Source organism: Oryctolagus cuniculus, chromosome 7 (assembly GCF_051225735.1).
Source record: "Oryctolagus cuniculus isolate XC-2025 breed Fujian yellow rabbit chromosome 7, ASM5122573v1, whole genome shotgun sequence".
Classification (NCBI taxonomy): domain Eukaryota; kingdom Metazoa; phylum Chordata; class Mammalia; order Lagomorpha; family Leporidae; genus Oryctolagus; species Oryctolagus cuniculus.
Window position 1 is genome coordinate 134,679,036 of NC_142873.1, and position 19,989 is coordinate 134,699,024.

General features: G+C 52.3%; 1 protein-coding gene and 1 long non-coding RNA gene across 6 annotated transcripts in view; one reads left to right on the forward strand and one right to left on the reverse strand.

The window, feature by feature from the left end:
* The first annotated feature begins 4,092 nt into the window (after positions 1-4,092).
* The window catches only part of RHBDL2 (rhomboid like 2), a 52,680-nt gene continuing 36,783 nt past the window's right edge, over positions 4,093-19,989 (forward strand). Inside the window, exons 1-2 of one of the 4 annotated variants that reach the window (XM_089337439.1) lie at positions 4,093-4,183; positions 8,941-9,027. Coding sequence is in view for 2 of the 4 variants with exons in the window: in XM_089337438.1 (XP_089193564.1) it covers positions 4,821-5,113 (293 nt within the window). In the remaining 2 variants the exon portion in view is untranslated. Of the gene's footprint in view, positions 4,184-4,806; positions 5,114-8,940; positions 9,028-19,989 lie in introns of those variants that run through there. The other 3 variants (XM_008265525.5, XM_089337438.1, XM_002715202.6) reach the window with 3 other exon arrangements.
* The window catches only part of LOC138850675 (uncharacterized), a 60,318-nt gene continuing 57,463 nt past the window's right edge, over positions 17,135-19,989 (reverse strand). For both annotated transcript variants that reach the window (XR_016237399.1, XR_016237397.1), the window contains 2 exons: positions 18,501-18,811; positions 17,135-17,532 (listed from right to left, as the gene is read on the reverse strand). This is a non-coding gene — a long non-coding RNA (uncharacterized LOC138850675). The remainder of the gene's footprint in view (positions 17,533-18,500; positions 18,812-19,989) is intronic.

A 19,989-nucleotide genomic window follows, 5' to 3' on the forward strand; every position in this document is an offset into this window, starting at 1 on the left:
AGCTACAGTCCTGAGTGGTGGGGTGTGGGTAGGGGCAGTTCTGACAAAGGGGATTGTGGAGAGCTGGAAGGCCACCTGGCCCTGGTCTTTCAAATTTTTTTATAAAAATTTATTTTCATTTTATTTGGAAGACGCAGAGGGTAAGACAAAGATGTGCCATCTGCTGGTTCACTCTCCAAATGCTTGCAACAGCCAGGGCTGGGCCCTGCCAAAGCCAGGAGCTGGAACTCAATCCGGGTCTCCTGTGGGCATGGCAGGAACTCAGTGACGTGAGCCATCACCTGCTGTGCTAGACGCCAGCCCTGGTCCTGACCCAGTCCTGCCACCCTTCTTCTCTGGTCTCTGCCTCAGCAGCTGGTGAGGAACGAGAAACAGCTCGCTGCAGAAATGTCAGATGTCAAGGGCTCCGTGTGTCTCCTGACGTTGGCCGAGCGGCCCCTGGATTGGCCGGGTTGGATAGCATTGTGCAGCAGCCTGGCTCAGCGAGACGTGATCTTGGTGAAGTCAGAGGGAAGCTGTAAATTTTGTGTGCTTAGAAACAGGAGCTTGTCAGGGTCTCTGAACTGAAGTGATTTGCGGGTACAGTAAAAATAAAAATTAGGGGAGGCCAGAGTTGCTGGACTGAGCCCGGGTCCTGGGTCTCAGCAGACTGGACCACAAATCACAATGGCGCCATTCACCCCGAAAGCTGCGGTATAAGAGCCAGCTTTCCCAAAGAGACCCGTCTCACTGCAGACCCTGCGAAATTCCCTCTGCCTTAATCCTCACAGGAAAAAGGCAACCTGAACTTCTCCCGTCAGTTGTTTTTCTATAGATCTGCTTCCCCGTCTCCGCTTTCAAAAGGAAGTAACTTTGAAATCACAAATCCATCCTTCGATGTCTGTTTCTGGTTTCGTTAGCCCTTCCTTGTCTGTACAGCCCACCTCCTCTGCTCCACTCATTGGAGTGATTGCCCTCGTTTATGGAATGAGGTGTAACCCAACTCTGAAACTGAAAGAAAAGTCAATTGTGATCTTTGCAGAGCTGTAATTCTGTCCTTTGATGGAACTGATTCACATTTGTGAGGCTGATAAGAAACAGATACGCAAACCCTGGTTGGGAACTTTGTGGCGGTTACCATATGGGCCCTCCCAGCCACCTTCTGCTGTGCATTTGCACAACCAAGCACTGCAGGACTTGCCTCCTGGTGCTCTTTGCGCATCCACGGCTACTGAGCACCTTTGAGCTGTCCCTCCTCCCGCTTTATGTGGGACGTAAGACTCCCGTCTGGCCGCACTTGAGCAGCCAGAGTGTCCCCACTGCCCTAATACCAATTTCAACCCCGAAGTTTGTCATTCCATCAAAGAAGGAGGTACCTTCCTCTGAAGGGAGGGGAGAACTTCCACTTTGATTATGGCCTTGTCTAAATAAGGTCAGAGTTTGTGAACTCTAGAGGCTTCCATTGCTTTGGCAGCTCATGGCAAGAGCCTCAGGTGATCACTGACATCATAAATAAGAGTGTCAATTGTTAAATCAACAACAGGAGTCACTGTGCACTTGCTCCCTATACAGGACCTCTGTCCTTAATGAGTTGTACTATGAGAATTAATGATAAAACTTGTGGCCGACGCCGCTGCTCGCTAGGCTAATCCTCCGCCTTGCGGCGCCGGCACACCGGGTTCTAGTCCCGGTCGGGGCGCCGGATTCTGTCCCGGTTGCCCCTCTTCCAGGCCAGCTCTCTGCTGTTCCCGGGAAGGCAGTGGAGGATGGCCCAGGTTCTTGGGCCCTGCACCCCATGGGAGACCAGGATAAGTACCTGGCTCCTGCCATCGGATCAGCGCGGTGCGCCGGCCGCGGCGGCCATTGGAGGGTGAACTAACGGCAAAGGAAGACCTTTCTCTCTCTGTCTCTCTCTCTCTCACTGTCCACTCTGCCTGTCAAAATAAATAAATAAATTAATAAAAAAATGATAAAACTTGTCTTCAAACAGTACTTCATACTTTGTGTGGGTACAAACTGTTGAAATCTTTACTTATATAGAGTTGATCTTCTGTATATAAAGATAATTAAAATTAATCTTAATGAAGAATGGGATGGGAGAGGGAGTAGGAGGTGGGAGGGCGGGTATGGGGGGGGGGAAGAACTGCTGTATTCCCAAAAGCTGTATCTATGAAATTTATATTTATTACATAAAAGCTTTCAAAAAAAAGATAGTCATTTTTCCAAGAGGTGCATGTCCTTTAAGAGAGCCCCCAAATCTATGAGCTTCCCACAATGCCTACAGAAGCAGAATAAGCAAAGATAAGCAAAAGCAGCAAAATTACCCCAACCCAGAGCGTTAATAACTAACTGCACGCCATGGGCACCCTCAGAGCAAGTTCCCCCTGCGGTCTGGGAAAACCTCCTGCATCGTGGTGATTCTCAGTGATGCCGAGCCTTCAGCAATGAAGCAAGGGCTGTGCCCTGCAACAGAGCATCCGGCCGCCAGCACCTCTCGCGAGTGCGTCCCTGCAGAGTGGAGTCACAGCAACAGGTGTCTCAGATGGTGGTTGGGAGGCACTAGGATTTCTTGCCTCGGATGTATAATCTTAGCTTCCCAGACACCAGTCTTTGAGGAAAAGTCCTGGACCCAAACCATGCGTGCACAACTGCTAGTGTGGTTTATCCGTCAACCAGAGTGACGTCACAGGCCTCCTTTCGTGCATTCTCGCCGCCCTTATTTATTCATTTTCAAAAGTTCTCACTACGGACTACGAAGCCCTTGCTGATCTGGTTTTGAGCTCCTCTCTCTTTGTGAAAAATGGAGTTGAATTGATTTTCATTTTATTTTAAAGGCAGGGAGATAGGGATTGTCCATCTTGCTGCTTCACTCCTGAAATTCTTCAGCTCCAGGCCGAAGCCGGGAGCCTGGAACTCAATCCACATCTCTCATGTGGGCGGCAGGGACGCAAGTACTTGAGCCATCATCTGCTGTCGTCCAGGGTGTGCTTCAGTGGGATGCTGGGACTGCAGCAGACTGGAGCTCAGACACAGGCACTCTGACACGGAATGCGGGCATCTTCACTGCTCTGCCGAAGGGACACCGGTCTGAAATATTAAACCACTACATACTTACAAGGTCTCCAAATATTTATAAAAACATAACTGAAAAACAATGCACGAGTATTTGTCTAAATTAATTTTTATTGCTCTCTATGGTGCTACATAGACATTTGAATAATTAATACATAAACTAGTCAATAGTTATTTCTTAATGCTTACTATTACATGTGGCAATAAAAATCACTTTCCACAAAGAAATTACACGGCCACTAGGAAGCCAGTCTGGATCATTCACTTTGCCTTCCTGTTTTCCCTGGCAGCTTTGTCTACATGCTGGCTGCCCTGTATCCTCCCACCGAATGTCCTCCTGTGAATATCCCCTTATGCCACTGTTTGCCTTTTATTTACTTATTTATTTGAAAGACAAGTTACACAGAGAGAAAAGGAGAGGCAGAGAGAGAGAGAGAGAGAGAGAGAGAGAGAAAGTCTTCCACCTACTGGTTCACTCTCCAAATGGTTGCAAAGGCCAGAGCTGAGCTGATCTGAAGCCAGGAGCAAGGAGCTTCTTTCAGGTCTCCCATGCAGGTGCAGGGACCCAAGCACTTGGGCCATCTTCTACTGCTTTCCCAGGCCATAGCAGAGAGCTGGATCAGAAGTGGAGCAGCCGGGACTTGCACTGGCGCCTATGTGGGCTGTCAGCCTTGCAGGTGGCGGCTTTAACGGCTACACCACAACACTAGCCCCCACTCTTTACCTCCACATCCATCGAATGAACACTTTGCACATGTCCTCAATTGGTTCAACGTGTTCTGGGCAGTCACTAGATAACCTAAATCTGTCAAACCACGCAATGGAGATGCTTCCACTCAAAGGAGTATATGGCCACAGAAGGAAAGTATTTCTTCAGAGTAGCTACTTTCTAGTGAGATTTCTTACTGGTGTGCTTGTGGGATGCACCTACTGGTATCGGCACAGGCGTCAGGCAGGAATCCCAGTGCCGGCCGCAAGGCGTTGTTGGATAACTGTTACATGTGGGGATGTTAAATCTTGATTTAAAACATGCTTGACCCACGTTCTCAGCCCTAGTCCATGAAGCACCTGAGCTGTGCAAGGTCAGCGAGGCGCTGTGTCTCCCAGCCGGCGACACCAGACGCTGCTGCAGGTGACCTGAGGGCAGTCCCAGTGGCTGAGGACACGGCCGGAGTCCGCAGGGTCCTTCCACACCTGGTGATGCTCCCAGCTCCCAGCCGTTCTTGCCACGTCCCCTCCCTTTGTGTGGACTCTTCTGTCTGCTCCCCTTCTAGCCTTAGAATTTCGAGAACTCCTATTCATCCTTCAAAACCCATCTTGTGTGTCATTTCCTCTGAGTTTCCCAGTGCCCTCCCATACAGGGCGCCCCTCCTTGGGTCCCTGCTGCCAGAATCTTGAGTAGCCGTCGACTGTGGGACTTCATTCTGTGTCTTCTGAGTGGAGTAGCAGGGAGGGGTCCATGCTAATCCACCCTTTCCTTCAAAGTGGGTTATTCTCAAAACGCATCGAATGAATCCACAGAAACTGGCAGGCCTATTTTACCAGTGCCCAGGGAGATCCAGGTCGGTGGGGAGGATCCAGGGGGCTCGCGAAGGATCCTCATCAAACCACCCGACCTGGGCCCACACACAAGTCCCTGTCGCTGGGCACGGGTGGGATGGGAGAGGGTGGTGGGAGGACTGGGCCTGGCCTCAGGGCAGAGACCTACAGAGATCTTCCCCAGGGAAGTGGAGGGCCGGGGAGCCAGGCGGCAGGTAGGGCGGGAGGCCATGGAGGCGGAAGGGAGTTCAGAGCCCGGGAGAGGCCGTCAGAGGAGCCCTGGCTCAGACCCAAGCAGGCGGAGCGGGAGGACTCATTCATCGCGGGCCAGCCCACGCGCGAGCCCGCCGAGCAGGCTGGGAGGGGATTTCCTCGGGCTCCCTCCCCCGGGCCGGCGACTTCAGTCCCAGGCGGGCAGACGGACGGAGCAGCGCCTGGCGGGGCGGGAGCTTCCGCCGAGCCGCAGGCAGCTCGAGGGCCCCGCGACGCCCGGAGCACGGGGACCCGCTGAGGGCCCTCGGAGGTGAGGGGCGGCGCCTGGCGGCGGGTGCGGGTGCGGGCGCGGGGCGCGCGGCAGGAAGCGCGGGCGACTTCGCGGGCCCGGAGACCCCGCGCTGGTGGAGGCTGGAAGGGAGGGCGCGCCTGGGCAGCCTCAGCTTCCAGGGCCACCTCCCCGAGGGGCCGCAGGGAGGCCTGCAGGCAGACTGGGCCAGGAGTCAGGGGGTCCCCCCCGGGACATTTCGCTTGGGTCGCCGGCTTTCTCCCCAGCACCCCGCATCCCTCCAGCGGCTTGTGCCTGCGACGAGCCAGTCTTCAGCGCTCCCGCCTGCCCTGGGCACTGGAGGGGGGAGCCCAGGCGTTTCCTCCGGCGTGGCGGCTCCGGGCCCATTGGCTGCCTCCTTCCTGGAGCGGGTGTCGGGGTTTTGGCTCGTTCTCCAGTTTCTTACTCTTGGTTTGCTTGTCCGTAGCTGTTTGAGCAAGGGCCTGGATTTTCGGAGCGGGGCGGGTGGGGGGGGGTACAATTTCTGCTCCGGGTGTGGGGGGGTACAATTTCTGCTCCCCCTGGGAATAAGACAACTGCCGCTAACTCCAGGTGATCACAGACCAGCCTCGGGCCGCGTGCGCGGCGCGGCGGAGAGTTATTTTGGAGTCTCCCAGAGAGACTTGGATTCGCAGCCCAGGTCTTCTCCTGTTGACTCGCTGAGCCTCGGCTTGCTCGTCTGTAAAATGGCATCTTTATGAAGAGAACAGGCGGGCGACCACACAGGGCCGGCCCCGGGCCACCTGCCAGGCACACCTGGGCATTCCTGATCCACACCTGTGCTCTTTCCTCCCTCACCCCCTTCCTGCCACGCCCCTCTCTCACTGGTCCCTCCCCCCTCCCGTACAGGGATATGACAACCCCGACCTTGAAGGCACTTGGGAAGTACCAGGGGAGGGGCGGGGAAGAGCCGGCTGCTGGGTCCTGAATCTGTACCCGCGCTCCTACAAACCAGCTCTGCCCCGCCCCAGGCGAACGACTTTTAAATGCGCTATCACCTTTAATCATAGTTCCGTTTTATTATTATTATCATCCCCGATTGGCTGATGAGGAGCTAAGGGCACATACAGGTTAATGGATTTGCTTAGGGTCACGTGGCCCAGGCGTCATGGGTCCACAATTCTCTTGTGCATCACACTGATGTAAGCTCCGTGCTCTCGGCTGGGGCTCCTTGCTGTCCTTCAGTTTCTCTATCGGAAAGGCCCGAAGGACCTCGCCTTTCCCCCAGCCGCACTTCCTGTTTGTCTCCTGCTCTATGCAGGTGAGGCGACAGCCTCCTGCCCGGAATCGCTAATCCATTCACTCATTCATGCCTGGTTCTTTCACTCCAGTGCTCTGCCCAAGCCCTGAGACCCTCCGGCCCATGCAGGCGGGGTCTTATCTGTTGGTTCACGGTTCCATAGCCAGCACCTTGAAGGGCCCTGGTCTAAACTGTTTGATGAACCCTTTGTGAGTAAATGAAGCTGACTGGGGGCCGGCGCTGTGGCGTAGTAGGCTAAACCTCCTCCTGTGACACTGGCATCCCCTGTGGAAGCCAGTTCGAGTCCCTGCTGTTCCACTTTCAATCCAGCTCTCTGCTAGGGCCTGGGAAAGCAGTAGAAGATGGCCCAAGGGCTTGGGCCCCTGTAGCCACATGGGAGACCTGGAGGAAGCTCCTGCCTCCTGGCTTGGGATTGGCCCAGCTTTAGGCGTTGCAGCCATCTAGGGAGTGAACCAGTGGTTGGAAGATCTCTCCCTCCCTCCCTCCTTCTCTCCCTCCATCTCTCTCCCTCCCTCTCCCTCTCCCTCTCCCTTTTCCTCCCCCTCCCGTTTATCCCTCCCTCTGTAACTCTGCCTCTCAAATAAATAAACCTTAAAAGCAAAAAACACAAGAAATGAAGCTGATTGCATTTCTGACGCATTGCGTGGACTGGGTAATGGATTCAAAGTGGATGTGCTGTTCGGGACGCACAGAGGCTGGTGCGGGAGACGGTTACGACGCAAAGGAGGCAGTTCTGCTCTAGGCTTGCGCAGGGGTGGCTGAGGGACCAAGAGGGGCGGGTCGTCTCCGTGTCTGCTTTGTGTCCTCTGGGCCCAGCGCAATGCCAGGGACTTGGAGGGTGCTCAGGGGGGCTCTGTGGAGCGGCTGGAAAGGACAGAGTCTTGAAGGGGGCGTTAAGGCTTCCCTGGAAGAACCTACTGGTGAGGGAAGGTATCCCGGCAGAGGGAGAGAATGGAAGGTGTGGGCATGCTTGGTGCAGCTGTTAGGGTAGCCTTTGGAACACCTGCATCCCCTGTGGGCGTGGCCGGGCTCAAGTTCTGGCTCTGCTTCCCGGCCCAGCTTCTTGTTAATGTGCATGCTGGGAGGTGGCAGGTGATGTCTCAAGTATTTGGGTCTCTGCCACCTAGGTGAGAGAGAGATCCTGGCTTCAGCCTTGCCCAGCCCTCGCTGTCCTGGGTGTCTGGGGAGTAAAGCAGGGAATGAAAGATCTTTTTCTGTCTCTCAAATAAAAAAGAAAGGGCCTGGCGGGGAGTGGGAGCTGGAGCTGCCAGGGGCTGAGTGTGGCTGCAGTGCAGGGTGATTTGGGGGAGTGAATGGGAGGAGATGAGGGTTGGTGCATAGGCTCTTGTCACAGAGCCTAAGTTTTTTGTTTTTAAATTTTTAAAAGATTTTATTTATTTGTTTGACAGGTAGAGTTATAGACAGTGAGAGGGAGAGACAGAGAGAAAGGTCTTCCTTCCATTTGTTTACTCCCCAAATGGCCACAACGGCCGGCGCTGCACCAATCCAAAGTCAGGAGCCAGGTGCCTCCTCCCGGTCTCCCATGCGGGTGCAGGGGCCCAAGCACTTGGGCCATCCTCCACTGCCTTCCCGGGCCACAGCAGAGAGCTGGACTGGAAGAGGAGCAACTGGGACTAGAACTGGTGCCCATATGGGATGCCGGCGCCGCAAGTGGAGGATTAACCAAATGAGCCACGGCATCGGCCCCGGAGCCTAGGTTTTATACCAAGGGCACTAAGTACCCACTGAAGGGACTGAGCATGGGAGAGACACCCCCTGGTTTGCATTTCAGAGGTGGTGCTGAGGCCTGGGGGCCTGGGAGATGATGCGAAGGTGCTCAGGCCTGAGGTGGCCCCCTCCTGTCTGAGGGAAGGAGCCTTCCGTTGTGGGGCTCACTCAGGAAGGGCCCCTGGCGGGTTTCTGTGACTGCGCATCTGCGACTTTGCTCTCAGCTGGACGCAGCTGGGTCCCGGCTAATCTGTTTCTCTAGAGAAAGTATTGAAATGTATGAATAAATTACATCTGCATACTTTGCAGCAAAATCAGGGATCTCCTGCTTACTCCTTTGCAACCCCTTGTGTTTTCTTATGTAAGTGGGGGGTGGCGTTGTGGGTGGGATGCCAGGAATTGAACCCAGCTCTCACATGCCAGGGACAGTGTGTCAGATGTGCCAGGGGCCCGGGACAGGCCAACTCTGCTCCCTTTGGGTCCCTTATTTGGCTTTATAAAAGGAAGTTACATCTCTGCCCACCCTCAAGCTTCCTATGATAAATTGTCCAAAAGGATGATTGGAGGTCTGCTCCTGAGAAAGAAAGCAGAGAGAGAGAGAGAGAGAGAGAGAGAGAGAGAAGGAGAGAGAGAGAGAAAGACAGACTGCAGGGAGCGGTGCCTTGCTCCCGATCTCGCGTGGGACTTACTCGTGTTTTATTCGGAATACACATTGGATGCTAACTATGTGCTGAGCACTGTTCCAAGGGCTTTATGGGCAATAAGCTAATGTGATACTCCTACGACATCTAGAATACCCACTCTCACTGTCCTCCTGCAGATGAGATTCCCAGACACCCGGAGCTTTACTAAGCTGCCCAAGGCCACGGACAAGCTGTTGAGTGACGAAACCAGGATTTGAACTCAGGTACTTTAGAATTGCTCGAGAATTTGGGCTACTCTATATTAAACAACAGTGCTTTAGTTCTTTATCTGTTTATTGTAACATTAGAATTGAGACTTGAGTTGGTTGTTGCGGGGATGCAAATAAACACAGTTATGGAACTTTAGAAAAATGAAAGTGGATTTTCTTACAGAAAGTTGATCTGATTTGGTTGATTGGTTTGATACTGAGGAGTGGCTTTGTCCATTGGATTGATGGGTAGACAGGTTCCAGGAGCTCAGTAAGCTAAATGTGTACCTCCATGGGTTGAATGACAATGTATTTAATGCATATTTCCCACAAGGATTGTGCCAGAAATTTCAGTCTTGGAACTAATTTTAATTGTGAAAAATATTTTCACTTATTATCTTAATATATGCAAGAAGGGACAAAGCTTTTCCAAATATTCGTAAGGAGATTTATGAACAAAAGATGTGACGACTTCTGATGCGTGGCACTTGTAAGCACCACCAGCCCTTGTGTCTTGGTGGGGCTGAGGTTCCTGGTCAGGTGAGGTGCAGTGGCTTGTCCATAAGTCAGCAAGGGCAGTGGAGCCAGAACCAGGATTTTCTGAGTCCTGTAATGTCAGTGCTGTTTCCGCGGCTCCATTCTTCTCTGTTCCTTTTCTCCTCTTTTCTTCTTTTGATGGTCCATTCGGCAAACACTGGCTAAGCTTCGTTGTGTGCTAGGTGCTCTAATAGGTGCCGGGCTACAGAGGGAGCAGAAAATAAACATTTCCGATGTTTCTGGAGCTTACGTTCCAGTAGACAGATAAGATGTGAACAGAATATTTTTAGGCAGTGGTTAAGTGCTGGGAGGAAATAAGCAGGGACGAAGGTAGAATTTATGGGCGTAGGGGTCGGCATGGGCAGGGGAGCTTCCTGGGGAGGAGCTGTTTGCTGTGACCATCAGCCATGGGGGTGTATGTTGGAGCACAGGCGGGGCGGGGTGGGGGGAGAAAGGATGAGGTGGAAGGAGGAGCGAGTGCAAAGACCCTGAGGCCGAGAGAGCTGATGTGTTCCAGGAACAGGAAGAGTCCCTGTGGCTGTAGCAGAGAGGTGTTGGGTGCGAAGGGTAGAAGCTGAATTCAGCAAGGAAGGCGGGAGCTAGGTCACCCAGGGCCTTGTTGCTATGGAATCTGTGCTTATTTGTCCTGTTGAAGGCTTTCAAGCAGAGCTGATGAACTCTGACTTGTGGTTTTGCTTTGTTGTGCAGGGGGCAAGAGTGGAACAGAGGTGGGGGTGGAACCTGGGATATGTCAGATGAGGCCCTGTAGTCTACTCCCTGGAGGGAGATGAGGATGACCACTGTTCTGTTTTGTTTTAAACATTTATTTATTTATATTGAAAGTCAGTTCCAGAGAGAGAGAGAGAGAGAGAGAGAGTGAGCAAGACAAGTCTTCCATCCGCTGGTTCACTTCCCAGATGACCAAAACGGCCAGAGTTGGGCCAGGTGGAAGCCGAGAGCTTCATCCAGGTCTCCCACTTGGGTGGCGGGGGCCCAAACACTCGGGCCATTCTTTGCTGCTTTTCCCAGACCACTAGCAGGGAGCTGGATTGGAAGTGGAGCATCCAGGACTGGAACTGGTTCCTATGGAGAATGCTGGAGTATCAGGCCACAGCTTAACCTGCTGTGCCACAGTATCACCCCCCCCCCCCCCGCCGCCAATTCCTTTTTTTTTTTTTTTCCAAGATTTATTTATTTATTTGAAACGTAGAGTTGCAGGATGGAACTTGTGCTCGTATGGCTTAACCTGCTGGACCACACGCCAGCCCCAGTGGCAGGTGATGGCATTCTGTCCCTGGGTTGGTTGCTACTGCCGTCTAACCACTCACTCCAAAACCGGGTGACTTGACACAACGATCGTTATCTTTTGTCATGGTTCTGTGACCTGGGAATTTGGGCAGAGGGCAGCTCTGTCCTTCATCGGCTTCCTGTGGGGTCTACAGAGGTCAGATTGCTTGGCTGTGGTCAGCAGAGGGGGGAGCTGGGCGGGGAGTGCAAGCCAGTTTCATTTATGGGCCTGCCACTTAGTGCTCTTCCATAGGTGGGTAGCGTGGGCCTCTCAGTGTGGCAGCCACAGGGTGGTCAAACTTTTTATATGACAAGAGACTTCAGAGAGGGAGTGTTCCAGAAGGAGCACAAGTGGGGGTCCTGGGTCTTGTAAGGCCGGCCTTGGGTGGTACCCAGCATGCCTCTGCCACGTGGTAGTGGTCAAAACCAGTTACAGGATTGACCCAGATTGAGGGAGAGGGGAAACAACTCTCATCTCTCAGTGGGAAAAAAATTGCAAATACTATGCTCTGTCTTTAGCCTACCACACTGGGGTGCTGGAAACTGAGTGGTTGCCACCAGTGTGATGATGCTGACCCACTTTTTAATCTAAATTGCAGTATGCAATTTTGGAAAATTTATAGGTCTGCATTTCCCACTGAGTAGGGAGGGCCTGGAAACAGGAGTAGTTTCTTTCCATTTCCCGCCCTCCCCCATGTGTTTCTAGAACCTAACACAGGCAAGGCACTCAGGAAATGCTTGCCCAGTGGCAGGAGAGCACGCAGACCGTAAGCATTGGTTGGTTATCAGATGTGGCATACAGAAGAATCCCCAGGGGAGCTGCTGGAAACGAATGCAGATTCCTGGGCAAGACCCCAGCCCACACCCTCTAGGGCAGGCAGTTTTGATCCTGGCTGTACATTTTAAAACACCAGTGCTGTGCTTCCCCACCCCCACCCCACCCCACCCCCCACCCCCCCGGCTCTGATTCCACTGATCTGGTGTGAGTGAGACAAACAGAATCGGCAGAGGGTTTGGATGTGAGGCCAGAGTGAGGAGCCACTGCCTGGGGGTAGAGCGGGCTATCTTCACCTAACCTCCCCGGGTGATTCTGACGGGACAGGGAGGTCAGACGTCCTCTGCCAGGGTCAGTCCTTATTTTAGCACCACAAATCCCACATTCCGGGAAAGCCCTGGCCCTGTGCCAACGGGGACCATTATTTAAGAAACATTGTAGATGAGGCAGGAAAAGGTTTTAGGGTTTTTTTTTTTAATATCTACAAATATCTAATGAAAGTAGTGATTTTGCCTCCTTACTGTCTTGGGTAGTCTCCCGATGCTGTCCAGCAGACCAGCTTGTTGAATTAAGGAGCAAGTGGCTTAGGGTCAGGGTCCTCCTTCAGCCTTGTGCACGAGTGGGCTAAGTCTATCAATTCACTTGGTGAGTGTGCTTGTCTTTGGGAGTTCTTCCAGACTGTTCCTTAGTGTGCACAGACAGCTTTGAAAGCACAGCCATGGTCAGCAAGCATTGGGAGTTGAGGAGAGTGCAAGACCCAGGGCGAAATTCCCGTGTCTCCTATGCCACCGTGTATTGCCATTGCTATATATAGGTGCATATTTGTTGTATGGAAAAGCTCTGAGGAGCCAGTGTGTAGAGGAAAGGCCAGGACCTGCCCTCAGCTCACTGGGTTTGCTTTGCTGTCACTAGGTATGCAATCATGGCTGCCTCTTTTAGCCTCAGTTGCTCATTGACAACGTGAGAACTGGAGTAGGCATTGCGGCACAGTGGGTTAAACCGCGATGCGAGATGCCCACACCCCAAATCAGAGTGCTGGTTTGAGTCCCAGCTACTCTGCTTCCAATCCAGCTTCCTGCCAATGCATCCTGGGAGAAGCAGATGATTACCCAAGTGTTTCAATCCCTGTTACCCACGTGGGAGACCCAGAGGGAGTTCCAGGCTCTTGGCTTCAGCTTGGCCCAACCCTGACTGTTATGGGCATTTGAGGAGTGAACCAGCACATGGAAAAATGGAAGATCTTGCTCTCTCTGGCAAATAGAAAAATGGGAGATTCTCTCTCTACCTTTCAAGTAGATGAAAACAAATAAACATTAAGAAATAAAGTGGGAATTTTAGGAGCATTGTTTTGCTCAGTGGTTAAGATGCTACCAGGGTTGCCCGCATCCCATACTGAAGTGTCCGAGTTCGAGTCCTGGCTCTGCTTCCTATTCCAGCTGGCTGATATGCACCCTGGGAGGCTGCGGATGATGGTTCAAGTACTGTTGCCCGAAGGGGAGGTCGGGATTGAGTTCCTGGCTCCTGGCTGTGACTAGGCCCCGCTCTGTCTCTCATAGGCACATAGGTATTTGGGGAGTGAACCAGTGGATCAGTATTTCTCTGTGTCTATCTGTCTCTCTGCCTGCCAGATAAACCAAAAAATTAATGTGGGTGAATGGGAGGAGCTGCCAAAACAGTAAATGCGAGTGGATCTGTAGCCTGGGAAGGGTGAGTGCTCTGATTGCCTTCCAACGTTCTGCCCTGTGTGTGGCAGAAGTGCTGGCCCCCCCGCACCACCCCCCCCAGCAACTGGGGAAGAGAGGAAGTCCGAGGAAGAAGCCTTAGCAGCCCGTGGGCCACGGAGAGCCCCAGGAAGCGCAGCCACCCTCTCTGAGCCGCCCTGACGGCTGAGGGCCAGCGTGCTTTGCTGCAGGACAGAGGAAAACTTCTGGAAAAGGGGGTTTCTGAAGGCTTTTTCTGTCTAAATCTTTTGCCGATTTCTTCCAAGTGTATCTTCAGAGATGGAGCAGAAACAGCCACAACCACAACCCTGTAATACTGAAAGGCTGGTTCTTAATTTCCGTAGCTAAAAAAGCATCCTTTCGGGCCCTGACCACACAGAGACTGCTGTGGGCCTTGGCACCGCGAGTAATGACAGTGTGCGGTGTGCTGGTGGAGCCTGCCCATCCAGGGGCCTCTCCAGTTACCAAGGTTGCCTAGCAACACCACCAAAGGCCTGCCCACCGAGCCCCACTGGGCAGCCATGGGGTATGGCCGGCACAGCCTGCTGCCCAGGCGCCTGGGCTCCCCCGGCCACATCAAGGCTGAAGCCTGCGCTGGCAGGAGCCCGCCTGGTACCAATGAGTGGGTGGGGCCCGCTGTTTATATAAGGATAATTCAGGCATTTAAAGCCACTTGTTTGAATGCAGCTGAGGAAAAGTGTCTTCACGCCTTGGGTGTGGCCCTGCCAGTGCCCTCCCGATTGAGGCAAGGAGGAAGGGCATGCAGCCTGTCCCCGTGCAACACCACCGGTGCTGTCCTGTCCTGGCCGCTGGTCCCCATCTAGACGCCCGGCGATAGCACCGAGGTGATGGGGAGTCCCAGCCTCAGCTTCCCACGGAGGTGGTGACCTCCCCATTCCTCTACAGCCTCCATTCAGGAATCCCCAGGGTCTGGCGGGGCAGCCAGAGGAAGAGGGAGAGGAGGGTGGAAGGGAGAATGGGATGAAAATGACCCGCCAGAGGGTGGGCACCTGTATCCCATTTGCTGTCAGAAATCTCAGGGGCAGCAGCAGTTGCAGGGGCTCGGGGCTCGGCCGCCCTGGGCTCTTCTCCCAGCCCCCTCCTCACTGGCTGTAGGGTCTTGAGCAAGTTAGCCCGGGAGCCTGAGTTTCCTGATCTACAAAATGAGGATGTTAGTCCCCTCCCTCCAGTGAATATCAAGGAGGAGAGCACTCATACAGGGCTTGGCATGGGAGCTGGCACATAGTAAGCATTTGGTAGCCCCCCTACACAGTTAAAAAAAAAGCAGTGTTTAAATTTTTTTTTTTATTTTTTTTTATTTTTTGACAGGCAGAGTGGACAGTGAGAGAGAGAGACAGAGAGAAAGGTCTTCCTTTGCCGTTGGTTCACCCTCCAATGGCCGCCGCGGCCGGCGCGCCGCGCTGATCCGATGGCAGGAGCCAGGAGCCAGGTGCTTTTCCTGGTCTCCCATGGGGTGCAGGGCCCAAGCACCTGGGCCATCCTCCACTGCACTCCCTGGCCATAGCAGAGAGCTGGCCTGGAAGAGGAGCAACCGGGACAGAATCCGGCACCCCGACTGGGACTAGAACCCGGTGTGCCGGCGCCGCTAGGCGGAGGATTAGCCTAGTGAGCCGCGGCGCCGGCCGTGTTTAAAATTTTGTTTAGTGGCCGGCGCCGCGGCTCACTAGGCTAATCCTCCACCTAGTGGCGCCGGCACACCGGGTTCTAGTCCCGGTTGGGGCGCCGGATTCTGTCCCGGTTGCCCCTCTTCCAGGCCAGCCCTCTGCTGTGGCCAGGTAGTGCAGTGGAGGATGGCCCAGGTGCTTGGGCCCTGCACCCCATGGGAGACCAGGAGAAGCACCTGGCTTCTGCCTTCGGATCAGTGCGGTGCGCCGGCTGCAGCACGCCAGCTGTGGTGGCCATTGGAGGGTGAACCATGGCAAAGGAAGACCTTTCTCTCTGTCTCTCTCTCTCACTATCCACTCTGCCTGTCAAAAAAAAAATTTTTTTTTGTTTAGTTTCGTTTTACTTAGAAGACAGAAGGACAGAGACAGATAGAAAGAGAGATCTTCCATCCACTGGTTTACTCCTCATATGCCAGCAGGAGCCATGTTGAAGCCAGGAGCTGAAGTTCAGTCCGGGGCTCCACCATGGGTGGCAGGGACCCAGCTACTAGCGCCATCCCCGCTGCCTCCCAGTGTGCATCAGCAGGAAGCTGGATTGGGAGCAGAGCTGGGACCAAGCACTCTGATACGGGCTGCGGGCACCTTGAGTTGCATCTTAACCACTGTGCCAAACGCCCATCCCCAAGAAGCTCTTACTATCTCCTTTGATTCTCACAACAATTCTGTGTAAAAGTGAGCCCCATTTTACAGCTGAGGAAACCGGACCCTGTGTAATGAGATGCACGTGCTGGGAGTAGAACTCTGGTCTTCACAGCGCCGTGCACAAGGAATGGGGCTCTTCAAAGGCAGCGAGAGCCCCCTTTTGGTAGCTGTTGCAGCATGGTGGCTTCACAGATCTCTGACAACGCGGTGAACGCAGAGCAGTAATGCGGTGGGGGCCGTGTGCGAAGGCACAGGTGGGTGGGGGCACTGTCAAAGTTTCAGTTACTGTGGTGTGGCTGGGATGCCTCCCTCCTTCTCTTTTCTCTTCCTTCTGCCTTCCTTCCTTCCCTAAATCCCTCCCTTTCTTCCACAAGTATTTTAAATAAACTTATTTTAAAAATACATTAACTTACATAACTTATATTAAATACATAATAACTTGTATTAAATACTTATATTAAATATATAACTTATATTAAATATAAGTTATATATTATATAATATATATTAAATATATAAATTAAATAAATAATAACTTATATTAAATACATAACTTGTATTAAAAATACATAACTTACATTAAAATTAAAATTACATTAAAAATACATATTTATATGAGAGAGCAAGAAAGAGAGTAGTGGTTTGCATTTGCTGGTTCACTCTCCAAATGCCTGCAACAGCCAGGCCTGTGCTCGGCCCAAGCTATAGTCAGGAACTCACTCCATTCAAGTCTCCCACAGGATGACAATGGAAGTTCAGTTGAGCCTCCCTTGCTGCTCCCCAGGGCCTGCCTTGGCAGGAAGCTGGATTCAGCAGCCAGAGCCAGGACTCAAACCCTGGTACCCGGATGTGGGCATCCTAACCCACATTGTAACTGCTAGGCTAAAACTCCATGCCTGGAATAATTTTAGAGGGATAGGAAAGTTGCAAAGGTGGTGTAAATTTCCAGATCTAAGTATTTTTTGAATATTTATTGTGTGCCAAGAAGAGTTCTGGGCACAAAGAACAGAGCAGTGACACTGTCTCTGCCCTTCAGGAGAGCATCCCAGGCTAGGTTAGCTGGGGAGGTCGTGGGGACCCTTAGCCTCCACGGCTCTCAAAGACGCTGCTGCGTCTGCCTGTCTGGTGTGCCGGCCAGAGAGCTATGGAGCCTGTTTCACTCTCCTTCCGCAGTGGGCCCCGGGAACCTGGATGGAAACAGGTGTTGAACAACTGCCTCCGGGTTCTAAGGCGGTGCAGGCCATTCTGTGTGCAGGTGAGAGCACTGTGCAGGTGGCCCGGAGCTGGGGCTCAGCCCTGGTCACACAACCAGGAAGCGGCAGCGTGGAGACCAGGAACAGGTCTGATCCAAACACAACGCGATGTGAGCGTCACTCGCAGCAGGAAGACTCCAGATAGTCGAGAAGAAATTCTTGGCTACTGGGGTGTGTCGGTCAGGTTCCCTGGGGTAAGGGGCAGGAACAGATCTCGACTGATTAAATCAGGAAATGAGTTTTATTGAAGGCTCCGTGGGTGGGGCGGAGTCACCAGAGACAAGACTGAGAAGTCAACAGAAACCAAGGAAACTCTGTTACCTAGAACCACACTGATGTCCCCTCCCAGAGCCGGGCAGCTGAGGGCAGCCCCCTGGTTGCCTCCGCCAGGATACAGCTGGCATGGGCACTGGATACCACGCTGACCCCAGTAACGAAGCTGTCTGCACACCGGATACTGCTGTCCCATCCCCAGCTCAAAATCATAAGCAAATAAACGCAGCTGTTTGGTCCAGCCCAGGTCACATACCTGAGCCCTAGCTTCCTTGCACATTGGGCTTCTCTTATGGGAAGAGATCCTTGTTGTCCACCAAGCTGAGAGTAGGAATCTCCCACAGAATCTGAAAAATGACCAGTACGTAAGTGTCATCGAAAGAATGGGGCTAGCGTTGTGGCAAGCAGGGTAAGCCACACCTGTGATGCGGACAGTCCCATGTGAACGCTGGTTCTTGGCTGCTCCACTTCTGATCCAGCCCTCATGATACGCCTGGGAAAGCAGTGGAACATGGCCCAAGTATCTGGGTCCCTGCCACCATGTGGGAGAACTCCCAGATGGAGTTCCGGGCTCCTGGCTTTGGCATGGTTCAGGCTGGGCCACTGTGGCCATCAGGGGAATGATCAGTGGATGGAAGATTGTCTCTCTCTCTCTGTAACTCTGCCTCAAATAAATAATAAAATAAAATTTAAAGAAGAGTACACTGGAAGTCCTTGGCCGTGTCAGACTCGGCACTCAGAGTTTGGGTATTTCAGGGGTACCTCTGAAGGCCCCTTGTGGCTAAGTGTGAGCCGGGTGGCTTTGCCCGACCTGACCATTTACTGGTTTGTGAGCCGGGCCTGCCGCTCTCCCTGCACATCTCACAAGACTTATTATTTTCCTCTGGCTATAGCCTTTATATAATTTGCAGTCAGTGATTAAAATCTTTGTTTCTTTTTTTTTTTTAAAGATTTACTTATGTATTTGAAAGAGTTGCACAGGTTACACAGAGAGAGGAGAGGCAGAGAGAGAGAGGTCTTCTGTCTGCTGGTTCACTCACCAATTGGCCACACTAGCCAGAGCTGGGCTGATCTGAAGCCAGGATCTAAGAGTTTTTTCTGGGTCTCCAACGTGAGTGCAGGGACCCACGGTCTTGGGCCATCTTCCACTGCTCTCTCAGGCCTTAGCAGAGAGCTGGATCAGAAGTGGAGCCGCTGGGACTAGAACTGGCGCCCATGTGGGATGCCAGCAGTGTAGGTGGTGGTTTTACCTGCTACACCACCGTGCCAGCCCCAAAATCTTTGTTTCTCTTTTGCAGAGTGAAAAAAGGCTCACCAAAGAAAATTCTCGATAGTGCTAGTGATAGAAAGGAAGAGAAAATGAGGTTGCTTTTTTTTTTTCCCATCAGAAAATCGGCATGGAATGTGGAGTTGAGTGGTGCCTGGGATCTCTGATATCAGCCGATCTTCCAGTGTGCCGCAGAGATACAAGGACCAGTGCACTGGGAAGTAGTGGGGTTTGTGCAGGAAGTGCTGTTTGAGAGCTGGGACTTGTACAGTTGACAAGAGACACAATCTCTGACGGAGTGTTCTTTGTCTTCCCTTCTTTTGGTCTTCTGGTGCAAAGTATTGAGAAATACAGCTCCACTGAAAGACAAAGGTGGTTTAGCATTTCTCACTGTTTTATCCTCAAACAACCCATTTATTTATTTATTTATTTATATTTTCATTTTATTTGCCAGGTGTGCGCATGCACACGCGTGTGCACACACTCACACACACACACACAGACCTTCCATTGGCTAGTTCACTCCCCAAATGCCTGTTAACAGCCTGGGTTAGGCCAGGCTGAAGGTAGGAGCCCAGAACTCAACCCAGGTATCCGCTTTGGTGACAGTGACCTAAGTACTTGAGCCATCACCTGGAATCAGAAGTGAGCTCAGGATTCAAGCCCAACCACTTCTATATAGGATGTGGGCCTCCCAAGCAGTGTCTTAAACCACCAAGCCAGATGGCTGCCCCATCAGACAGCTAATTTTTTTTAAAGATTTATGTGTTTATTTTAAAGAGTTACACAGATAGAGGAGAGGCAGAGAGAGAGAGAGAGGTCTTACATCTGCTTGTTCACTCCCCAACTGGCTGCAACAGCCAGAGCTGTGCCAATATGAAGCCAAGGAGCCAGGAGGTTCTTCTGGGTCTCTCACATGGGTGCAGGGACCCAAGGACTTGGGCCATTTTCTGCTGCTTTCCCAGGCCACAGGATAGAAGTGGAGCAGCAGGGACTTGAACCAGTGCCCATATGGGATGCTGGTGCTTCAGGCCAGGGAGTTAACCTGTGGTGCCACAGTGCTGGCCCCCAGACAGCTGATTTTATAAGTAACTTTGTTTTTGTGTTTACAGACTCTTTTAAGGACAGAAATGGAATTCCTTGGACTTTTCTGGTTATAGGCTCACAATGTAATTTTCAAAAACACTATGTGATATATAGTGAATTAGGACCTCTGAAAGATCTTTGAAAAAAAATCCCTTGCCAATGTCAAGGGTCTCCTATGGAAATCTCCTTTTCCACAGTGTTTTTTTTTTTTTAAAGGTAGACAAATGTCCTGGGTAAATGAGCACAGTCCTGCCCTTCCAGTCTTCGGCCAACACATCAACTCCATGATTTGTAAATAAACAATGTTTATTATGCCAGGCAAGGTCAGGGAGTAGGAAAGTTTTGTTATCTTTTTTTTTTAAGATTTATTTGAGAGCCGGCGCCGTGGCTCAATAGGCTAATCCTCCACCTTGTGGCGCCGGCACACCGGGTTCTAGTCCCGGTCGGGGCA